We start from the raw sequence: 19130 nt of genomic DNA on the forward strand, positions 1-19130 counted from the left end.
CTTAGTGAAGTATTCTGATTCTGATTACACAGCTGACAGAACTTTAAGCATCTGCAGAGACAGCATGCACCCAGAGGGGTTTTATAGCTGAATGTATGCAGACGCAATCCCAGCAGGCAAAGCCTGATCTTCATCAGGCAACAAAAGCAGTTTTTAGTGGTCAGATTTGAAGACTCCATTTCTACTTCTGCATGTTTCTAAAATAGAATCACCGTGGCGATTGCTTTAGTCTCTTCGGGTTGGTTTTCATCTTTGCCTTGTGTTGTCAACTCAAAAAACAAAGAGACTGTATTTGTGTTCTTATTAGGATAGTAATTTGTTTTGGTGCATATAGGTTTATATTGTTATTTAGTAATTTTGTGAAAATGTTTATCAAATGAAGGTTTTTCTTGAGTATTACATTCACCAAAAAAGTCTCTTGAGTCACTGATGTTCACAGCACAAACACTGCATATCATCATTTTCACAGCTCCTTGTATTCTAATGCAACTTTTTTGAATTTTGTTTTAATTATATGTGTTTGCTTTAGCATACATTTTCTAAAACAGTTTATCAAAACATAAATAGTTTAATTAATAATCTCCAGTTTAGATGCTGGTTTCCAAAACTTGTAAAGCTGGCAGGTTAACTGAAGAATTTTCCCTTTATGTTTTTAGAATTATTCAGCAATTCAGTCACAAATAATGTGGAAAAACAGAAACAAAAGGAGCAGAACAAAGTTAAAGTACAGAAAAGTAAAAAGAAAGAAAACCAAGCCAAATTAAACATGTGCATACTTTGCTGGCAAAAGATTCTGTCTCTAGAAAAAGACAACATAAAACCATCAGGTACACTTTTCTAGTACCTCTTACTAATGTCTTTGTTTGCTTAACTTAAAAGAAAAAACTGATATCAAAATAATTTTAGACAAAATATGCATCCTCTCTGCGTCATCGCTTCCTCTGTGTAGTTAATTCCTCTATTTTTCTAAAGAAATGTCTTCAGAAATATGTAAATATTTGTCATTCCCTTGTGGGCTCTTCCAAAGAAAACTGTCTGTCATCAAACCAAAATGTTGGATTCTTGCTTAATGTATTTACAAGCAACCTCAGCACATAGGATGTTGTTGTTACTTTTTGGACGTAGGACCGACAACAGCTGAACCCGAGTATCACGATCCTGTTAATCATGTTTAAATTCTGAACTCAAACTCGTGCAGTCCCAGCTATCAGACTCAGTGTATCCACATGGACCTGAGCAGCCATCTGTCAAGATACTGTCTCTGGCCACCTGTCCAGCCCCCAGAGAGATCCTGCAACCTTTGTTACCAGCTCACTCCTCAATCACCTGAAAGGTGCCAATCCAGATGTGGATGTTCTGCCCTGCCTTGTTATCACCAGCCACTCGAGAGGCCAGAACCTGTCTCCAAAAATGTTTTTATTTGGATCTGTATCCTTCTACTATATATAGGACTGACAGCTGTTGTCAGTCCTACGTTCCAAAAACTAAAACAACATCCTATTTGCCAAGGATGCTTGTAAACACATTAAGCAAGAATCCAACATTTTGGCAAGTTTTTCTTTGGAAGAGACCACAAGGGCGTGAGAGAGAGAGAGAGAGAGAGAGAGAGAGGGGGGGGGGGGGGGGGGGGAGAGAGAGAGAGAGAGAGAGAGGCAATATAATTTAGCTGATTTATGATAAAGAATGAAAAAATAATGTGGTAAGTGTTTATATTTTCTGTAATGCTTACATCATCTTCCTTTGCCTTATTTGATGAAAAACAATAGGAAATGTGAGATGTGTCATACTTGAGGGGATTTGCTGTATGAGTGCATTTAATTTAGATCCCTCCGGGGTCAAGAATTGTGAATGATGAAGAAAAATAGATACATTGATAAAATGATAAATAGTAACTACAATACTACTACAAACCGGATTCCAAAAAAGTTGGGACACTAAACAAATTGTGAATAAAAACTGAATGCAACAATGTGGAGATGGCAAATGTCAATATTTTATTCAGAATAGAACATAAATCATGGAACAAAAGTTGAAACTGAGAAAATTTATAATTTTAAGGGAAAAATATGGTGATTCAAAATGTCATGGTGTCAACAAATCCCAGAAAAGTTGGGACAAGGCCATTTTCACCACTGTGTGGCATCTCCCCTTCTTCTTACAACACTCAACAGACATCTGGGGACAGAGGAGACCTCAAGTTTAGAAATAGGAATGCTCTCCCATTCTTGTCTAATACAGGCCTTTAACTGTTCAATCGTCTTGGGCCTTCTTTGTCGCACCTTCCTCTTTATGATGCACCAAATGTTCTCTATAGGTGAAAGATCTGGACTGCAGACTGGCCATTTCAGTACCCAGATCCTTCTCCTACGCAGCCATGATGTTGTGATTGATGCAGAATGTGGTCTGGCATTATCTTGTTGAAAAATGCAGGGTCTTCCCTGAAAGAGATGACGTCTGGATTTGAGCATATGTTGTTCTAGAACCTGAATATATTTTTCTGCATTGATGGTGCCTTTCCAGACATGCAAGCTGCCCATGCCACACGCACTCATGCAACCCCATACCATCAGAGATGCAGGCTTCTGAACTGAGCGTTGATAACAACTTGGGTTGTTCTTGTCCTCTTTGGTCCGGATGACATGGCGTCCCACATTTCCAAAAAGAACTTTGAATCGTGACTCGTCTGACCACAGAACAGTCTTCCATTTTGCCACACTCCATTTTAAATGATCCCTGGCCCAGTGAAAACGCCTGATCTTGTGGATCTTGCTTAGAAATGGCTTCTTCTTTGTAGAGTTTCAGCTGGCAACGGCGGATGGCACGGTGGATTGTGTTCACTGACAATGGTTTCTGGAAGTATTCCTGAGCCCATTCTGTGATTTCCTTTACAGTAGCATTCCTGTTTGTGGTGCAGTGTCATTTAAGGGCCCGGAGATCATGGGCATCCAGTATGGGTTTACGCCCTTGAGCCTTACGCACAGAGATTGTTCCAGATTCTCTGAATCTTCGGATGATGTTATGCACAGTTGATGATGATAACTGCAAAGTCTGTGCAATCTTTCGCTGGGTAACACCTTTATTGCTCCACTATCTTTCTGCGCAACATTGTGGGAATTGGTGATCCTCTACCCATCTTGGCTTCTGAGAGACACTGCCACTCTGAGAAGCTCTTTTTATACCCAATCATGTTGCCAATTAACCTAATTAGTGTTAATTGTTCTTCCAGCTCTTCGTTATGCTCAAATGTACTTTTCCCAGCCTCTTATTGCTACTTGTCCCAACTTTTTTGGGATTTGTTGACACCGTGTAATTTTGAATCAACATATTTTTCCTTTGAAATGATCTCAGATTAAACTTTTGATCTGTCATCTACGTTCTATTCTGAATAAAATATTGACATTTGCCATCTCCACATCATTGCATTCAGTTTTTATTCACAATTTGTTTAGTATCCCAACTTTTTTGGAATCCGGTTTGTATTTTTATTAGTACAACTAACTACTGTTGATAACAATAATAATAATACTGTCACGGCTAACCAGGGTGAGTCGTGTGGGGGAATAAATGAGGACACAAGAGCAGGCACTCGCTGAGACGCGAAAGAGATTTATTGCAAAAGGAAACACAAGGTGAAAATGGTGAAACGGAACTAAAGATAATCTATAATGGGGAAAACTAAACAGCAAACCTGAACATGAAAGAAGGACAGCAGGGAGAACACACGGTTTATACACAGGCCGACCAGTGAGTACATGAGTTGACACAACTTAAATACACACTGAAGAAAACAGGGAGATTACATACAGGTGGGGAACACAGCTGGACCTGATGAGCCTGACGAGACGGGAGGAAGCACTGAATACAATGAAATAAGACATGGACCTTCAAAGTAAAACAGGAAACAAGAAACAATTCACAAAGACACAGACTTGACACTGAACTAAACTTCCACTAAACATGAGGGCACAAGACACAAAACCTAAGAACAAAACTCTAAACCAGAATAAACTGAAACATAGAATTATAATAATAATCAACAAAGCATAACAAGAGAATCAGAATACAAACCATAATACAGAAAAATATTCGAAACTGAAAATGCTGGGTCAAAATGACCCTGAACCGTGACAAATAAACATCCATCCATTCTCTTCCTCTTACCCTTTTCAGGGTCGCAGGGGCTGGAGCCTATCCCAGTTGTCTTAAGGCGAGAAGCAGGGTACACCCTGGACAGGTCGCCAGTCTGTCGCAGGGCTAACACATAGAGACAGACAACCATTCGCACTCAAATTCAAGCCCACCAACAGCATGTCTCTGGACTGTTAGTGGGCTTATATATATATATAGAGAGAGAGAGATACACCAGGTCATTCACCTTGTACAGCAGCAGTACTCCGAACTGAATATTTGGAGGATGTCAATGAATAGCTTTAACATAATAATCCTGAACTGAAATTTGAAAAAATGGATAAACATAAGAAAAGACTTGCATATATTCTGACTTCAAGATATGAATCATGTTTAATGTAAACTATGTAATCTGTGATAACTGATAACATTAAGTTTAACATGAGCATCCACCACTGTAAGAATATAAATACATGACAGAAAATAAGAAAAACACATAATGTGGTACCTGCAAGAAAAACTGCATTAACATGTGTAACTTTTGCCCTATTCAAAACCAGTTCACTACCATCTCTCTGCTCTTATACTTGGCCTTGTTCAAGTCCTTCATATGATTTTGTGTTGTTATATTATATTTTTGTTCTTATTTAATATGAGCATCCGCCAGTGTAAAAGTTATTCATATTGTATTGGAACAAAAATCACTATAAAACAGAAATATATATCACATTTAAGTAACAAATATGTTATGCCTGTATATCACTTTTTGAAGAAGCAATGTTTCATAGACAATTAAACCCCATATATTCACATTACATAAATGCTAAAAAAAAGAGAAAAAAGAAAAAAAGTTCTTATGCCTGGATAAATAATTGTCATTGTATAAAATCACCAATCACAGCAGCATACCTCAAAACTCAAAAGGTCACAATCCTGCTTATCTTAAGCCATTGTCAGATTTAACACTTGTGGGTGTGCTCATGAGGAGCGTGTGCTTGATCTTCTTGTTTTCTTATATTTCTGCGGCATTAAGAATTCCTTTGCTCTTTTCTGGAAGTTTCTCCCAATGGCAACATAGAGAATGGGGTTAAGGACACTGTTGAAAAAAGCTAAGTACACAGTAATTTGTTTGTAGATGTCAAGTATGGTGTGACACCTCACAATACCAACACGTTCAAGCACATCTAGTATCCTGCTCAACTGGAATGGACCCCAACAAATTTGGAATGCCAGAAGAACTACCAGGATGAGAGTGGTGGCTTTCTGCTCCTTCCCATGCCCCTTTGGCCTGTTTCTCAGTGCTTGAATAATCTTGATAGCGCAGAGGGAAATAATGGAAACAGGGATTACGAAGCTGAAGGTTATGGTTATTGTCTCATATACTAGATGTTGGTCTTCAGTGAAGAGAATGCCACATGCAGTAATATTTGATGTACTGGGGATTAACTTCCTGTAGATTAATACGGGGAGTGCAAAGATAACGCCAAGAATCCACACAACTACACATGCCAGCTTGGCATAAAATGTCCTACACATGCTGTGATGGGACAGCGGGTGCACCAGCCCCACATAGCGATCTATGCTAACCAGAACAAGGAAGTAAATGCTGCAGAGTGCATTCATTTTTATTATGGCAGGTATCACTTTGCACAGGCTCTCACTGAAAGCCCAATTAAAGCCCTTTCCTACATAGTCAGCCCAGAAGGGCAAACAGCACACCAGAACAAAGTCAGCTCCAGCCAAGTTGCTCAAGTAGATCTCAGCTACTGTGCAGGCTTTCTTGTGGAAGCAGAAAACCATCAGCACAAACGCATTAAAGATGATTCCAAGCACACTGATGGCCAGGATGTAGTATGAACCCAGAGTGAAGATCAAACTATTTGGCTCAAGATTAGTACAATTTGTATTGTTTTGGTTTCCAGACATCGTTACAGGGATGAAGTTGACAGGGATACTGCAGAAAAATAGAGAACAGAGTACAGATAAAACATTATTGTAGGCTAACTTTCACAATTATTTTTCTTTTCCTTTTTTCTTTCAAAAGAGGAAAAAAAATATCCACACTTAAAGTATTCCATGCATGGAAGTTAATAAAGACAAAGTGAGTGGTCAAAGCTGTCATCGTTATATTTAGGGGTAGATTTAATCTACACCGGTATAAAACCGTCTTTTGGCATTAAAAGCTACTGTGGGGGTTTACTAAAAAAGGAACAGTGTCGACTTTAAGACTAAAATCCGCAGGGGCAAGTGACATGATGATGGTACAGTTGCAAAAATGTACCCATGTGAGTGAAAGGTTGTTGGGGTGATCTCCCATAACAGTGCCTTAATTTATATACAAAGATGTTGTCAGTTAATTTCAGTAATTACCTACCAAGAGCAGAGACTCAAAAACGAGCACGCCCGATGAGTTAAAGTAGAGGTGTCAATGAAGTCCTGAAAGAAATATTACAGTGTAAGTGCAGGTTTTAAACCGGTTTCTCTATGAAAACAGTCTAGCAGTTAAGGTAAATGAGAGCAAGAAGAAGAAATATGGTTTTGTCTAAGGATGAACTCTTCTTAGAAACTTGTGAGACAGTGTGAGATTCTGAGGACTGAGACTCAGGTGCAGCACAGATTTATCCAGCGGTGAGTTTATTCCAAACTACTCCATCATCTGAACATGAGCATATTATTGTAGTGTATTGTAGTCCATATTATTCCACTGCTTATTCTACGAGCTGTGAGGTTGCAGAAACCTATTATAGCCTAAATTACCCATATTATTCAGACAGTAACCCGACGCGCTAACATAATGACATCACAGCTACAGTTATAAATATGATATGCTTGTCTCTCATAGCCAGAAAAAAACAAACAAAAAACAACAACATAAAAATCCCTGTGTGGTGCTGAGAAAAAAACGCAGAGCCGGTTTTTAATGAAATTCTAGTATTACTACTTAAGAGCAGGAAGTACCCACCTCTAAAAACGCAAGGTTGGGATTCCGTGGAGACTTACAGAACAGAGCAAAAGTTTTGTCCCCGCGCTCACAGCTTAGAGGGATCCATCCGTCACAGTTACGGACGCTGATAATATTTCCTCATCTTATTCCAAATAAATGAACACTTCAGCTCCATAATCAACAGTAAGAGGTGTTTTTTTCCCCCAAAGTTACATTTAGTGTCCAGGAAATCTAGCAAATCAGGTTTGCATGCTTCTTTTAAATATTCTCCTCCGAAAGTTTTTTTTTTTTTAACCCGTAAAGAAAACACTCCTACAAATACTTCACCAATAAGGTAAGCCACCAAAATACCTGCTGTGCCCACACCTTCCATCGTAAAACTGGCACTGCACCTCATTACATCCCGACCGCAGCGCTTCGGCTTTAAAAGAGTTTCTCGTCTTTCCTCAGACCGGTCCGAACACCGAAATGTCTTAGTGTCTTATTTAATGCCAGATTCTGATTCAATATGTAATACTGGCTTCAATAGATACCAAGCATTTAAAAACAAACCTCAGATGAGTGCGTTTATGCACATTATTGTCACGGTCTGGGGTTGTGAGAGAAAGGAGGACCCAGGGGCGGAGTTCTGTGTGTACAGTGCGTTTATTTACAGTGTGGTAAATACTGTTGCCAAACTAATCCCCGCGCTCCCCAAGACTCCCGTGTGTCTTCCAGTGGCGTCCGTGTTCGTGCTCCCCGCTGTCGTGACTCTGCACACCCTGTGCATGCTGTGCATGTCCTTCCTCTCCACGCTCCTCCTGCAGGGAAAACAATGGAAGCAGCCGTTAGACACTGACTCCTGCGGGCAAACACGATCTGTACTTCCTGGACTAACATATCCTGCGCCGGAGAAAGCTCCATCGCTCTGTTAAGTAGCTCCCCCGACGAGCTTGATCAGAAGCAGGTGTGTGAGAACCTAGGCGTGACCAGCAGCTGGCAGGGCCACACCCATAAGTTAATTGAAGGGTGTTTTTAAAGTTTTGTGCGTTGTATCATTAACAAGTAATGGCAAAAAGCTGAAAACCCTGTTAGTGTTGACTTGTTAATCCCCTTTGCAAATATTACTATAGAGCAGAAAGGCAGAAACATGAAGGATTAAAAAACAACCAAAATTAAGTTTGGCTTGCAGGCAAAAGAATCTGTTCTCCAGGTGGAAAAAAAGGCCAAACGAATTCCTCCTAAATAGCTGTCTCTGTTTTTCTTACTTAAAAGAGAAAGTAAACTGAATTTAAACTAATATATAATGACTCACTCTTTAGCCAGCTCTTCTGCTTTTCAGTCAATGCAGTCTTTGTTTTTTCCACTTCAAGTAGCACTTTGTCTCTTTGCATGGTTCATTTTTATGGTGTTGGTTCAGGTATTGTTTTATGGACCTTTATAGACTCGGGCCTTCTGTGAACATAACATCTGAAAAGGCGTTTGAACTGCTTGATTAAGCTCAGAATGCAAATACTATTGTTATCAGTTGGTGGAATAATTGAGAGAATCTCTCACTAAACATTGGGTTGGCATTATTTTCCATTTCAATTATTGCATAATTTTGTGTTTTCGGGTGAGCTATAGGCCACACCTATGTGGGAGTGGAGATTCCCCTCTAGTCAAGCAGTCAGCTATTTGGAGATTACTGCACGGAGTGGTTGATTGGTGATGATTTGAGCCCATCTATATAAAGGGGGAGAGAAAACGGGAATGAATGGGTTTTTGTAGGACACAGTTGCAGCAGGGGAAGCTGGCTGGAAAGGGAGACTCCAATGACAGAAGGAAAATAGTATTAGATTAATAGAGATTAATAGATTAATAGAGTATTAGAGCTCAACCCGAAATCACTTCCTTTATTCTGTATCATAGCGATATGAAGACATTTACACTAAACAAACAGAAAATACTCCACTTTGACACATGCAATTTTCTCTCAAATGAAACCATTATTTTATGTTCATGTTTAATCCCCAAAAAAGTAACATTTACATGGACAGAACTTTTAAGAAAATTAATATTTATATCATGTTATTTCAATAGTCCCCGTGTGGTTCAGTGTATTCTGTTAAGTTTACTGGGATGTGCCAATATGTCCATGAGATAAATCCGATACTGACAGAGATCTGCCTGCTGTTTACATTGTAACAGCTGCCTGTTGACAGTTCAAAGCCTGCCACTGAGTGGACAGGTACGCCTGGAGTTTGTTAATCCTTTGTAGTTTAATCAATCACAGCTTACCAAATAAAGGCTTATCAGAGGTGCTGAGAACCATAGCCATCCATCTATTCTTTTAACCATTCATCTAGTTCTGGGACATATGAGGACTGGAGTCTATCCCAGCTGTCATACAGGGAATCCACACTGGACTGGGCCAACACAGATTTACATTAAGACCCACATTCCCCACAACTGCCAAGCTGAAATCACCAACTAATCCAAAGTATAAAATATCTAATAACTCACATAGTGTAACTTAAAAGGGGATGTGCGTTTAATTTAAAACATTATTTTTGATTTAGAACTTAAAGTTCCCTGGTGTGTAGACATTTATTTACCACAGCGGACTACAGAAGATGCCAGTAAATGAGGATTATTGAGTTTTTGTATTTACACTGATCTAGCAAGGTGATATATCGCAAGTTCACTGTATAAATGTTTCACAATACATACACAGAAGCTGCCACTAAAAGCGAAGTTTGAGTACGAGGCATACAATTCGCTGTTTTTCATATACTGTTACATACATGCAAAGATTAATACAGTGTGCAGGTAGTTCTTCAGTATTGGTAGGTTAAATGTCTTTTTGGAGTCACAGGAGTAGGAAAGGAACTCTTCACAATGTAATACACAACAGTAAGTAATACTGCGCAGCACAGCAGGTTTGGTGGTTTACAGTTCATCACTAAAGTATTCCAATCGGTAGCAGTAAAACCGCATAATGTTGCAGCACAGAGACATATGAATACACAACCACTCACATGTACAGTGTGGAACATCTAACCATTAAAATCTTGTGTTAATGCTTTTAACGCTGTTAACCTTCTTTCATCTCCTTTGTATAGTCGTTCCATTATATTAGCTTGTGTCCATTACTTATGTAATAGAGAATAAATGTGGTAATGCTATTCAATTATGTAGCAGTGTTATTATTGCATTAGATCTGAAAGCATATCTAATAAAATATAACTGAATAAAAAAAATAAAGCAGTAGAATGGCAGATTCAGATTCGCGTCTCAGATCCTGTTATACCGAAGTTATACCGGATCCTTGGCTTTGAAAGCAACCCCACCCTTGTTGCTTGAACTTTTGATGTAAAACAAGAGATGTGGATTATATTTGTGTGCGTGTGTGTGTGCGTCTGTGTGTGTGCGTCTTCTAACTTTGCCTGATTAACAGTCCTAGTTAATCCTTATTTATCTTGGCTTTTAGTGAAGCCTCTTAGTTCATTCTTGCTGTTGCAGCTTCTTCTCTCTAAGCCAACTTTATTCTGAGCATGACTTAAATAGTAGGTGGTTGGGACTGCTGTGCTCACAGCCAGAGCTGTATACCTGAGATGATAATATCAAGGATATCACTCTCACTGACATTATGCAGAACCAAGACTCTAAATGCTCAAGAGACTGTGCGTTACTTTCAAATATGCTTCTTTAATATGGATATCCACCAAATTCCTGGTATTGTATGTGCATAGAATTAGGGAAAAAAATAGCAGCACCCCTCAAGGCACTCAAACCTTACTACTACTTTCTGGAGATACAGTGTAATAAACAATGTTAAATAAACCCTATATATTCAGATTCCCTAAAAAAATTTTTTTCTCATGCTTGGGTGAATAATCACCCAGTTAATTTAAAATAACCAAAGCACACATCAAAACTCAAAAGATCAGAGAGCAGCTTGAGACTTTGTCAGCCTCAGAGTCGTTATGCGAGTTGACATGAGGCTGAATGTTTCTGTAGTCTTATTGTTCCACTGCTTGGAGAGTTCCTTAGCTCTTCTTCTGAAGTTATTTCCAGCAATGACGTAGAGAATGGGGTTAAGGACACTGTTGAAGAAGGCAATGTACGTAGAGATCTGTTGGACGATGGTCAGTGTGATGTGGCATTTCAGAATGCCAGTGTCTTGGAGCACATCTAGTATCTTGGTCACGTGGAATGGCACCCAGCATATCAGGAATGCCAGGAGAACTGCCAGGATGAGAGTGGTAGCCTTCTGCTCCATTTTCTTAGAGTTTAAACCCTCCATTAGCCTGTTATTCAGTGACTGAAAAATTCTGACAGTGCAGAACAAAATAATGATAATAGGGATGATGAAGCTGAAAATTATGGTTATCACCTCAGATGCCAGATATTGATTTTGTGGTAAGTCAAGTGAACAGTGAGTAAGATTTAACTGAGAGTTGAATTCTAACTTCCTGTAGATGAACACGGGGAGAGCAAAGACCAAGCCAAGACCCCACACAAACAGACATCCCAGTTTGGCGTAAAACGGTCGGCGTATCCTCTCATGGGAAAGCGGGTGCACCAGTGCCACATAACGATCTATGCTAACCAGAACAAGGAAGTAAATACTGCAGAACGCATTCATGTAGATAACAGCTGATGTCACTTTGCACAGGCTTTCACTGAAAGGCCAGTCAAATCCCTTTCTTGTATATTCAGCCCAGAAGGGCAACCAGCACACCAGAGCAAGGTCAGCTCCAGCCAGGTTGCTCAGGTAGATCTCAGCCACAGTGCAGGCCTTCTTGTGGAGGCAGAAAACCATCAGCACATACATATTAAAGATGATTCCAAGCACACTGATGACCAGGATGTAGGGTGGAACCAGAGTGAAAATCAAGCTGTTTTTGTCAACAAAACAATGGTTTTCACTTGTGTTGCTTTGGTTTCCAGACATCTTGACAGAGTAAGAGTTGGAATGGATGCTGCAGAAAAACAGAGGACAGCAAATAAAATATAAAATATTATTCTAAAAACAGTTTGATGTGAGAACATTATGTTATTTTGATGGCACACAGTACAGAGATACACATAATTATGAGTAACACTGATGGATAATGCAAAATACTGCTGCTACATTTTCATTTATTTTGCAAAGAATTTGACTCAAAAACACAAAAACTGTGGCTGAGAGAGACCATTAATTCACACTTACAGTCACATTTAAAATCACAGCCTATTTAAAGTCACCAATTAACCAAAAGTGTATCTGCAAAATTAAGAGATTAATAATTGTTTTGAATAACAAGCGTTCTTGTGTGTTAGTTGAATTTTGATGAGGCGCTTTTGCTTAATCTATCATCAAACCATGGGTGCCACAACCATTGCAACAAGATATTTTTGAATTTTTCCTTCTTCCCAGAGAAACATCTGTAATAATGTTTTTCTATTAAGAAAAATAACCAGCTATTATATTATGTTATTATAGCTATTATAGCTATAATTTTGGCTATTATTCGAACTGATAATACCAGTCTACCTCTATTAAGTACTTATTTGTGTCTTTTTCTTTGCTTATAAACATGTAATGACAAAAAAGAGAATACCTTTCTATTTTACATGCAGAGCCCTTTCCATTATCAGTCATTTAAAGTTCCAACAGTACAATACAAGCGCATCTACGTTTCTAATAACTGATTACTGTTTATCAGGACTGACCTGAGTCACTGATATTTATAGCAACCTCATTTTCTGCATATCCTCGCCATCAGTTGCAGCCACATTCTTCCTAAATTAATTCTAAATGCATAAAGATTAAAACAAAAACATGACAAAATACAAACCCTCCTTTTTACATGTGTTTGGAGTTTGTTTCAGCGTAAATCTTCTTAGTGCATTTGGCTTAAGATAATGACTATAACACTAAACATGCAGAGACAATTCCAGTTAATGATCTCCAGTCTATATCGTGACATGTTTACACTGTCAGACATCATGTTTCTAAATCTGTGCTGTTGATAAATATTTTAACCACAGAGAAAAACACAGACAAGTATAAGTCAAGCCAAATAAGGGTCATGCATACCTTTTAGGGAAAAGAGTCTGTTCTCTAGATGGAAAAAAGAACACATCAATCTAGCCAGCTACACCCTCCCAGTAACTCCAGTTGCAGTTGTTTTCTGACTCTGCCCCACTTGCTCACTTGAAGGAGAAAATAAACTGACATTAAAGTGATGTCAGATGTCTTTGATGATATGAGATGACTCGATGTTTTGCCACCCCCTCCTCCATTCATTCAGCCAATCATCTACTTTTCCTCGTTCAGTAGCATTATGTGTATCATTGCACTAAATTTACTTAACTGTGTGTGTGTGTGTGTGTGTGTGTGTGTGTGTGTGTGTGTGGGTATTTTTTAAATTCAGTTTGTAAGTCTGTAGAGATCATAGCATTAGGTCAGGTGCTCCTGACAACTTACTAAATGTTGTCTCGTGCATTTACAAGCATCATGTGGGACCAGAATAATGGTAATGTTTGTTAACTCTCTCTCTCTGTGTCTGTCTCTCTCAAATGCATGCTCTCTCTCTCTCTCTTTCTATAAGTGGAGGAGTTTAATAAGAGCGCGGAGACTCAGAACAGGTCCTGACAACGACCAGAATAACATAGCTCGATAGATACGATAGTCACTGCTGACAGTAACAGAAGACGAAGGAGCACATGCTGAGTGAGAAGCACCAGGTATTGTTTTTGTTTTTTTTCTATTTTTTTAAAGGATGGATCTTAAGGATCTTTTAATTGTATTTCACAGTTGTTTTAAGGCTGTTTCACAGCGGCTTCTCGCAAAGCAACATTTTCTTAGCACTATAGACTCAGTGCATGCTGCACAAGCCCAAAACCAAACAGCAGAAAAGTGGAGATAGAGTCAATATTTGAGTATTTAGCAGCCAAACTTCTAACTTCTAAAATATCCTAAAACTCAATTACAGGATACCCTAGCATAATTTGGATTGTGAATTTACCAGCATAGGCTTTGCCAAATTAATTCTGACTAATATAAAATGTGAAGATCTGACAAATGTCCCAAAAATTTGTGACAGTTTGCATTGCAGCTCAACTGTTTCTATGACCATATGCTTAAAGAATGCTTTAGCCAGACAACCAGGAAAACTAGGATTTATTCACAGATGTCACATTGACATCACAAGAGAAAAACACACAAGTACAGAGACAAAACAAAAAACTGACTGAAGTCCATTTAGATGCTTCTGGGTTCTGGTTTTGTGCATGCTGATTAACTAACATGTTTTTCACAGTAAGGTTGGAGTCAGGAGGAGGCCGTTATGTTGTCCGCTGGAACACGTGGCCCTTGTGGTAGTAGGTAAAAAAAATGAGCACACGTCTTCTGTTTTTCCACAGACTGAAATACCTGAGATGAACAATGTTCTGCTTTGCCAGATCTTTTCCTGCTCTGACATGTCTACATGCCTACTGAATGGCTGAAAACTTGCAATGCTAAATAACTGTCACTGCATTGTGCAACTGTCTTCAAAGCAGAGAGACTAAACCAAATCAAAACAGAAATAGCTAAGAAAAAGTAGTGTACTGGTTTTTGGTGACTTATAGTTCTATTATATTTATTTTCAGTCATATACAGAATGTAAAAAGCAACAAAAATAGGAACAGGTATGTACATATTCTGATAATTATTGTGATAACCTGATAGGCATTACATAATGAGACAAACCATTATATCTAAATGAATACAGTTGCCTAAATAACCAAATAACACCAATAAATAGTTTGACTGAGTAAACATAATTAACTGATTTTAAATACTTATGTCTGCCCCAGGGCAGCTGTGCCTACAACTGTAGCTTGCCTCCACCAGTGTGTGAATGGGTGGATGACTGGGTTAACATCAGAAGCAAGTAGCATCATGTACCGGTGAAATGAAAATTGTGAGGTAGGCTGTTTGGGAGTCTGCTAAAGTCGGTTACTTATAATGTGTTGACAACATATGGAAACACATAAACTATGTGAGCATTGTCCACAGTTTCTTTAACAACATGAGTGAGGAAAAAAAGGTTTCCTCCTAACAGTAAACTTCAGTTTTTTCCAAGAATCTTCCAGGAAGGCGTAGCAGGCAAAGGAAATGGCATGAATAAAGCAGTACAGGGAGTGCAGAATTATTAGGCAAGTTGTATTTTTGAGGAATAATTTTATTATTGAACAACAACCATGTTCTCAATGAACCCAAAAAAATCATTAATATCAAAGCTGAATGTTTTTGGAAGTACTTGTTAGTTTGTTTTTAGTTTTAGCTATTTTAGGGGGATATCTGTGTGTGCAGGTGACTATTACTGTGCATAATTATTAGGCAACTTAACAAAAAACAAATATATACCCATTTCAATTATTTCTTTTTACCAGTGAAACCAATATAACATCTCCACATTCACAAATATACATTTCTGACATTCAAAAACAAAACAAAAACAAATCAGCGACCAATATAGCCACCTTTCTTTGCAAGGACACTCAAAAGCCTGCCATCCATGGATTCTGTCAGTGTTTTGATCTGTTCACCATCAACATTGCGTGCAGCAGCAACCACAGCCTCCCAGACACTGTTCAGAGAGGTGTACTGTTTTCCCTCCTTGTAAATCTCACATTTGATGATGGACCACAGGTTCTCAATGGGGTTCAGATCAGGTGAACAAGGAGGCCATGTCATTAGTTTTTCTTCTTTTATACCCTTTCTTGCCAGCCACGCTGTGGAGTACTTGGACGCGTGTGATGGAGCATTGTCCTGCATGAAAATCATGTTTTTCTTGAAGGATGCAGACTTCTTCCTGTACCACTGCTTGAAGAAGGTGTCTTCCAGAAACTGGCAGTAGGACTGGGAGTTGAGTTTGACTCAATCCTCAACCCGAAAAGGCCCCACAAGCTCATCTTTGATGATACCAGCCCAAACCAGTACTCCACCTCCACCTTGCTGGCGTCTGAGTCGGACTGGAGCTCTCTGCCCTTTACCAATCCAGCCACGGGCCCATCCATCTGGCCCATCAAGACTCACTCTCATTTCATCAGTCCATAAAACCTTAGAAAAACCAGTCTTGAGATATTTCTTGGCCCAGTCTTGACGTTTCAGCTTGTGTGTCTTGTTCAGTGGTGGTCGTCTTTCAGCCTTTCTTACCTTGGCCATGTCTCTGAGTATTGCACACCTTGTGCTTTTGGGCACTCCAGTGATGTTGCAGCTCTGAAATATGGCCAAACTGGTGGCAAGTGGCATCTTGGCAGCTGCACACTTGACTTTTCTCAGTTCATGGGCAGTTATTTTGCGCCTTGGTTTTTCCACACGCTTCTTGCGACCCTGTTGACTATTTTGAATGAAACGCTTGATTGTTCGATGATCACGCTTCAGAAGCTTTGCAATTTTGAGACTGCTGCATCCCTCTGCAAGATATCTCACTGTTTTTGAGTTTTCTGAGCCTGTCAAGTCCTTCTTTTGACCCATTTTGCCAAAGGAAAGGACGTTGCCTAATAATTATGCACACCTGATATAGGGTGTTGATGTCATTAGACCACACCCCTTCTCATTACAGAGATGCACATCACCTAATATGCTTAATTGGTAGTAGGCTTTCGAGCCTATACAGCTTGGAGTAAGACAACATGCATGAAGAGGATGATGTGGACAAAATACTCATTTGCCTAATAATTCTGCACTCCCTGTACATTGGTCTAAATAAAAAGGGTCTGACATTGCTTGGATTGTTATTTGATTTAAATAAAATGGACATGACCATATGTTGATAACCCAAAAGACAAAAGCCATAAGATATAAATATTTGGTTTACAATGAATAAATAAATACTGACTAATATGTCAAAAATATTTAAATTTAAAGATGTAAAAGACAAACAAAGTTAAACTGAGAAGTCTGTTGCTATAAATCCATATAACATGTCAAAGAAACAGATGCTGTTTGTCCACAATGCAAGACAAAAATGTCATTATGCAGACTGTAAATGCATTTCAGTCTATTTCTCCTGCAGTGTCTGTCCATTACTTATATTATTTCCTCAAGCACAGCAATAAACATCATCTGATAGTGCCGATTAGCCATATAACACCATTATTATTGTGTTAAGTCTAATGACATAATAGTTTTAGAAACATATCCTTTTTTTTGGTCATTTTATACATAAGCAGCAAAAGAAAAGTAGATGCCATCAGTATGAGACACATTTTATTCTTTGGCATTAACAATGACCACAGGTTTAATTTGCTCTGTTCTGTTGATGTAAGTGGACACAGCAGAGCGTTGATATGTGGTCATGTCTGATCCTCTGCGTTGATATCTAGTCTTTCTGTAGATGGCGCTAACCTTCTTTCTAAAGTACTGCCCTGAGAAGACATACAACAAAGGGTTTAAGACACTGTTGAGAAAGGCTAGATATGCTGAGAGCTGCCTTCCTATGTCCAGAGAGTCAGACCACAGCTTCTCATCCAGCACATTGACATCACAGAGAATGTCAAGAAAGGTAATTACCTGGAAGGGACCCCAGCATAGTAAAAATACCAGTGTAACAGCATACACTAGCACAGTGGCCTTTTTATCACTGGTGTGATGAAAACCAACACTTTCCCTCCTCTCAGATAAAACCTTGATTATATTTCCACTGCTGAAAACAATGACCAAAACAGGAAGAACAAAGCCCACCACATTTATCACAATCTGATGGGCCAGCTTCCAATAGCTGTCATGGGTGTAATCCAGAACGCAGGATGTGGTCTCATAGTCCTCAAAGAACTTCACCTTTCTGTGAGCTATTGTCGGTGTGCTCAGTAAGACCCCTAATATCCACAGGATGAAGCAGATCACCTTGGCGTAGAGCGTCCGTCTCAGCCAGCTGGCCTTCATGGGCTTCACAAATGCTATATAGCGATCGATGCTAATCATGACCAGAGTGAAGATGCTGGTGTAGAAATTGATGATGATTAGGGCGTTGACGATTTTGCACAAGGCCTCTCCATATGGCCAGTTGAACTCATTGAGGATATTCATTGCCCAGAAAGGAAGGCTACACAGTAGAATAAAGTCAGCCAGTGCCATGTTGCTCAGATAGATCTCTGCTACAGTCAGTCGATCTTTGTGGGCAAAAAACACCACCAGCACAAAGCTGTTAAAGAGTAGACCTGCCAGGGATATGATGAAGATGTACGGGGGGACGATGGTGTGGATAAGCTCCCATTCTGCAGTGACTGGAGACAAGCTGCTATTTTCAGCCAACACTGTCGGCACAGTTGTGAGTTCCATTGGCTCCACTGAGTAGGAAAAAATAAATATTCATAAACCTTCAGTACAATGTTATCATTATAGATTAAAGCTAACCATTTAAAATCCATCATTAAAGAAATGTGCTATGTAGGAATTCAAATTTGAAGCTAAACAAGGAACTGAACATAAAACAGCTTATATAAACAATCAATGGGTGGCTAATTTTATGACTTTCTTTTATCCAGTTAAGAAAGTTCAGCTCTGGGGAGGAAGCAAACAGCCCCAGAAAAGCAAGATGATTATTTTTCTGTGTTAAAAAAACACTCAAGAGCCTGGAAAAAAATCACAGGTAGATCTTCTGTGTTGTGTATTGCATCTTTTCTTCTAATTTAATCAGTGGATGACTACTTTGAAAAGACTGATTGCCACATTTTATTTTGTTTTTCTTTTAAGCATCAAATACTGAAAAGGAATAAAAAAAGTTCTTACCGTATGTTTCACCAAAATGTTACTCCGATGGTCAAAGTTGTAATAACAGATAACACGTCTGAGACAGGGCTTAACTGTGCTCACGGGCTCCTGATAAAGTACACAACGAGGCTGCTATGGGCGTTTTGTATATAGTTGCATTCTTCCACACCACTAGTTGAATATATCAAGTTGTTTATCAAAGAGTCAAAATTTGGACGGTGCTCATTTATGAGCAGCAGCTGAAACTGCAGTGGAGTACGGTGGCGTAATGGAGCATGTCTTGGAGAGAAAATGCAGACTTTGGACATTCCAGTTCATAGTGTGTGAAAATACTACTATTATTAT

The 19130-nt window shown here is 39.1% G+C and overlaps 3 protein-coding genes across 5 annotated transcripts; all 3 read right to left on the reverse strand.

Moving 5' to 3' along the window:
* Positions 1 to 4502: 4502 nt before the first annotated feature.
* On the reverse strand, positions 4503 to 7991 carry LOC120739981 (B2 bradykinin receptor-like). Of its 3 annotated transcripts, none has more exons than XM_040042021.1 (3): positions 7625 to 7991; positions 6503 to 6564; positions 4503 to 6082 (listed from the first exon to the last, which is right to left on the reverse strand). In XM_040042021.1, exon 3 carries the CDS (start codon positions 6052 to 6054, stop codon positions 5107 to 5109), a length of 948 nt encoding a protein of 315 aa, XP_039897955.1. In that variant the 5' UTR covers positions 6055 to 6082; positions 6503 to 6564; positions 7625 to 7991; the 3' UTR covers positions 4503 to 5106. The 3 variants fall into 3 exon arrangements, with proteins under 3 accessions (XP_039897955.1, XP_039897953.1, XP_039897952.1); XM_040042019.1 differs by lacking the exon at positions 7625 to 7991 and adding an exon at positions 7424 to 7618; XM_040042018.1 differs by lacking the exon at positions 7625 to 7991 and adding an exon at positions 7091 to 7618.
* A 940-nt stretch (positions 7992 to 8931) lies between these two features.
* Positions 8932 to 13560, reverse strand: LOC120739980 (B2 bradykinin receptor-like). The gene is made up of 2 exons (XM_040042017.1): positions 13119 to 13560; positions 8932 to 12018 (listed from the first exon to the last, which is right to left on the reverse strand). The coding sequence occupies exon 2, from the start codon at positions 11988 to 11990 to the stop codon at positions 10980 to 10982; it is 1011 nt and encodes a 336-aa protein (XP_039897951.1). The 5' UTR covers positions 11991 to 12018; positions 13119 to 13560; the 3' UTR covers positions 8932 to 10979.
* A 3120-nt stretch (positions 13561 to 16680) lies between these two features.
* On the reverse strand, positions 16681 to 19087 carry bdkrb1 (bradykinin receptor B1). The gene is made up of 2 exons (XM_040042015.1): positions 18804 to 19087; positions 16681 to 18361 (listed from the first exon to the last, which is right to left on the reverse strand). The coding sequence occupies exon 2, from the start codon at positions 18351 to 18353 to the stop codon at positions 17283 to 17285; it is 1071 nt and encodes a 356-aa protein (XP_039897949.1). The 5' UTR covers positions 18354 to 18361; positions 18804 to 19087; the 3' UTR covers positions 16681 to 17282.
* Between the last annotated feature and the right edge of the window lie 43 nt (positions 19088 to 19130).

This window comes from Simochromis diagramma, unplaced genomic scaffold (assembly GCF_900408965.1).
Source record: "Simochromis diagramma unplaced genomic scaffold, fSimDia1.1 OVJJ01000304.1, whole genome shotgun sequence".
Taxonomy (NCBI): Eukaryota; Metazoa; Chordata; class Actinopteri; order Cichliformes; family Cichlidae; genus Simochromis; species Simochromis diagramma.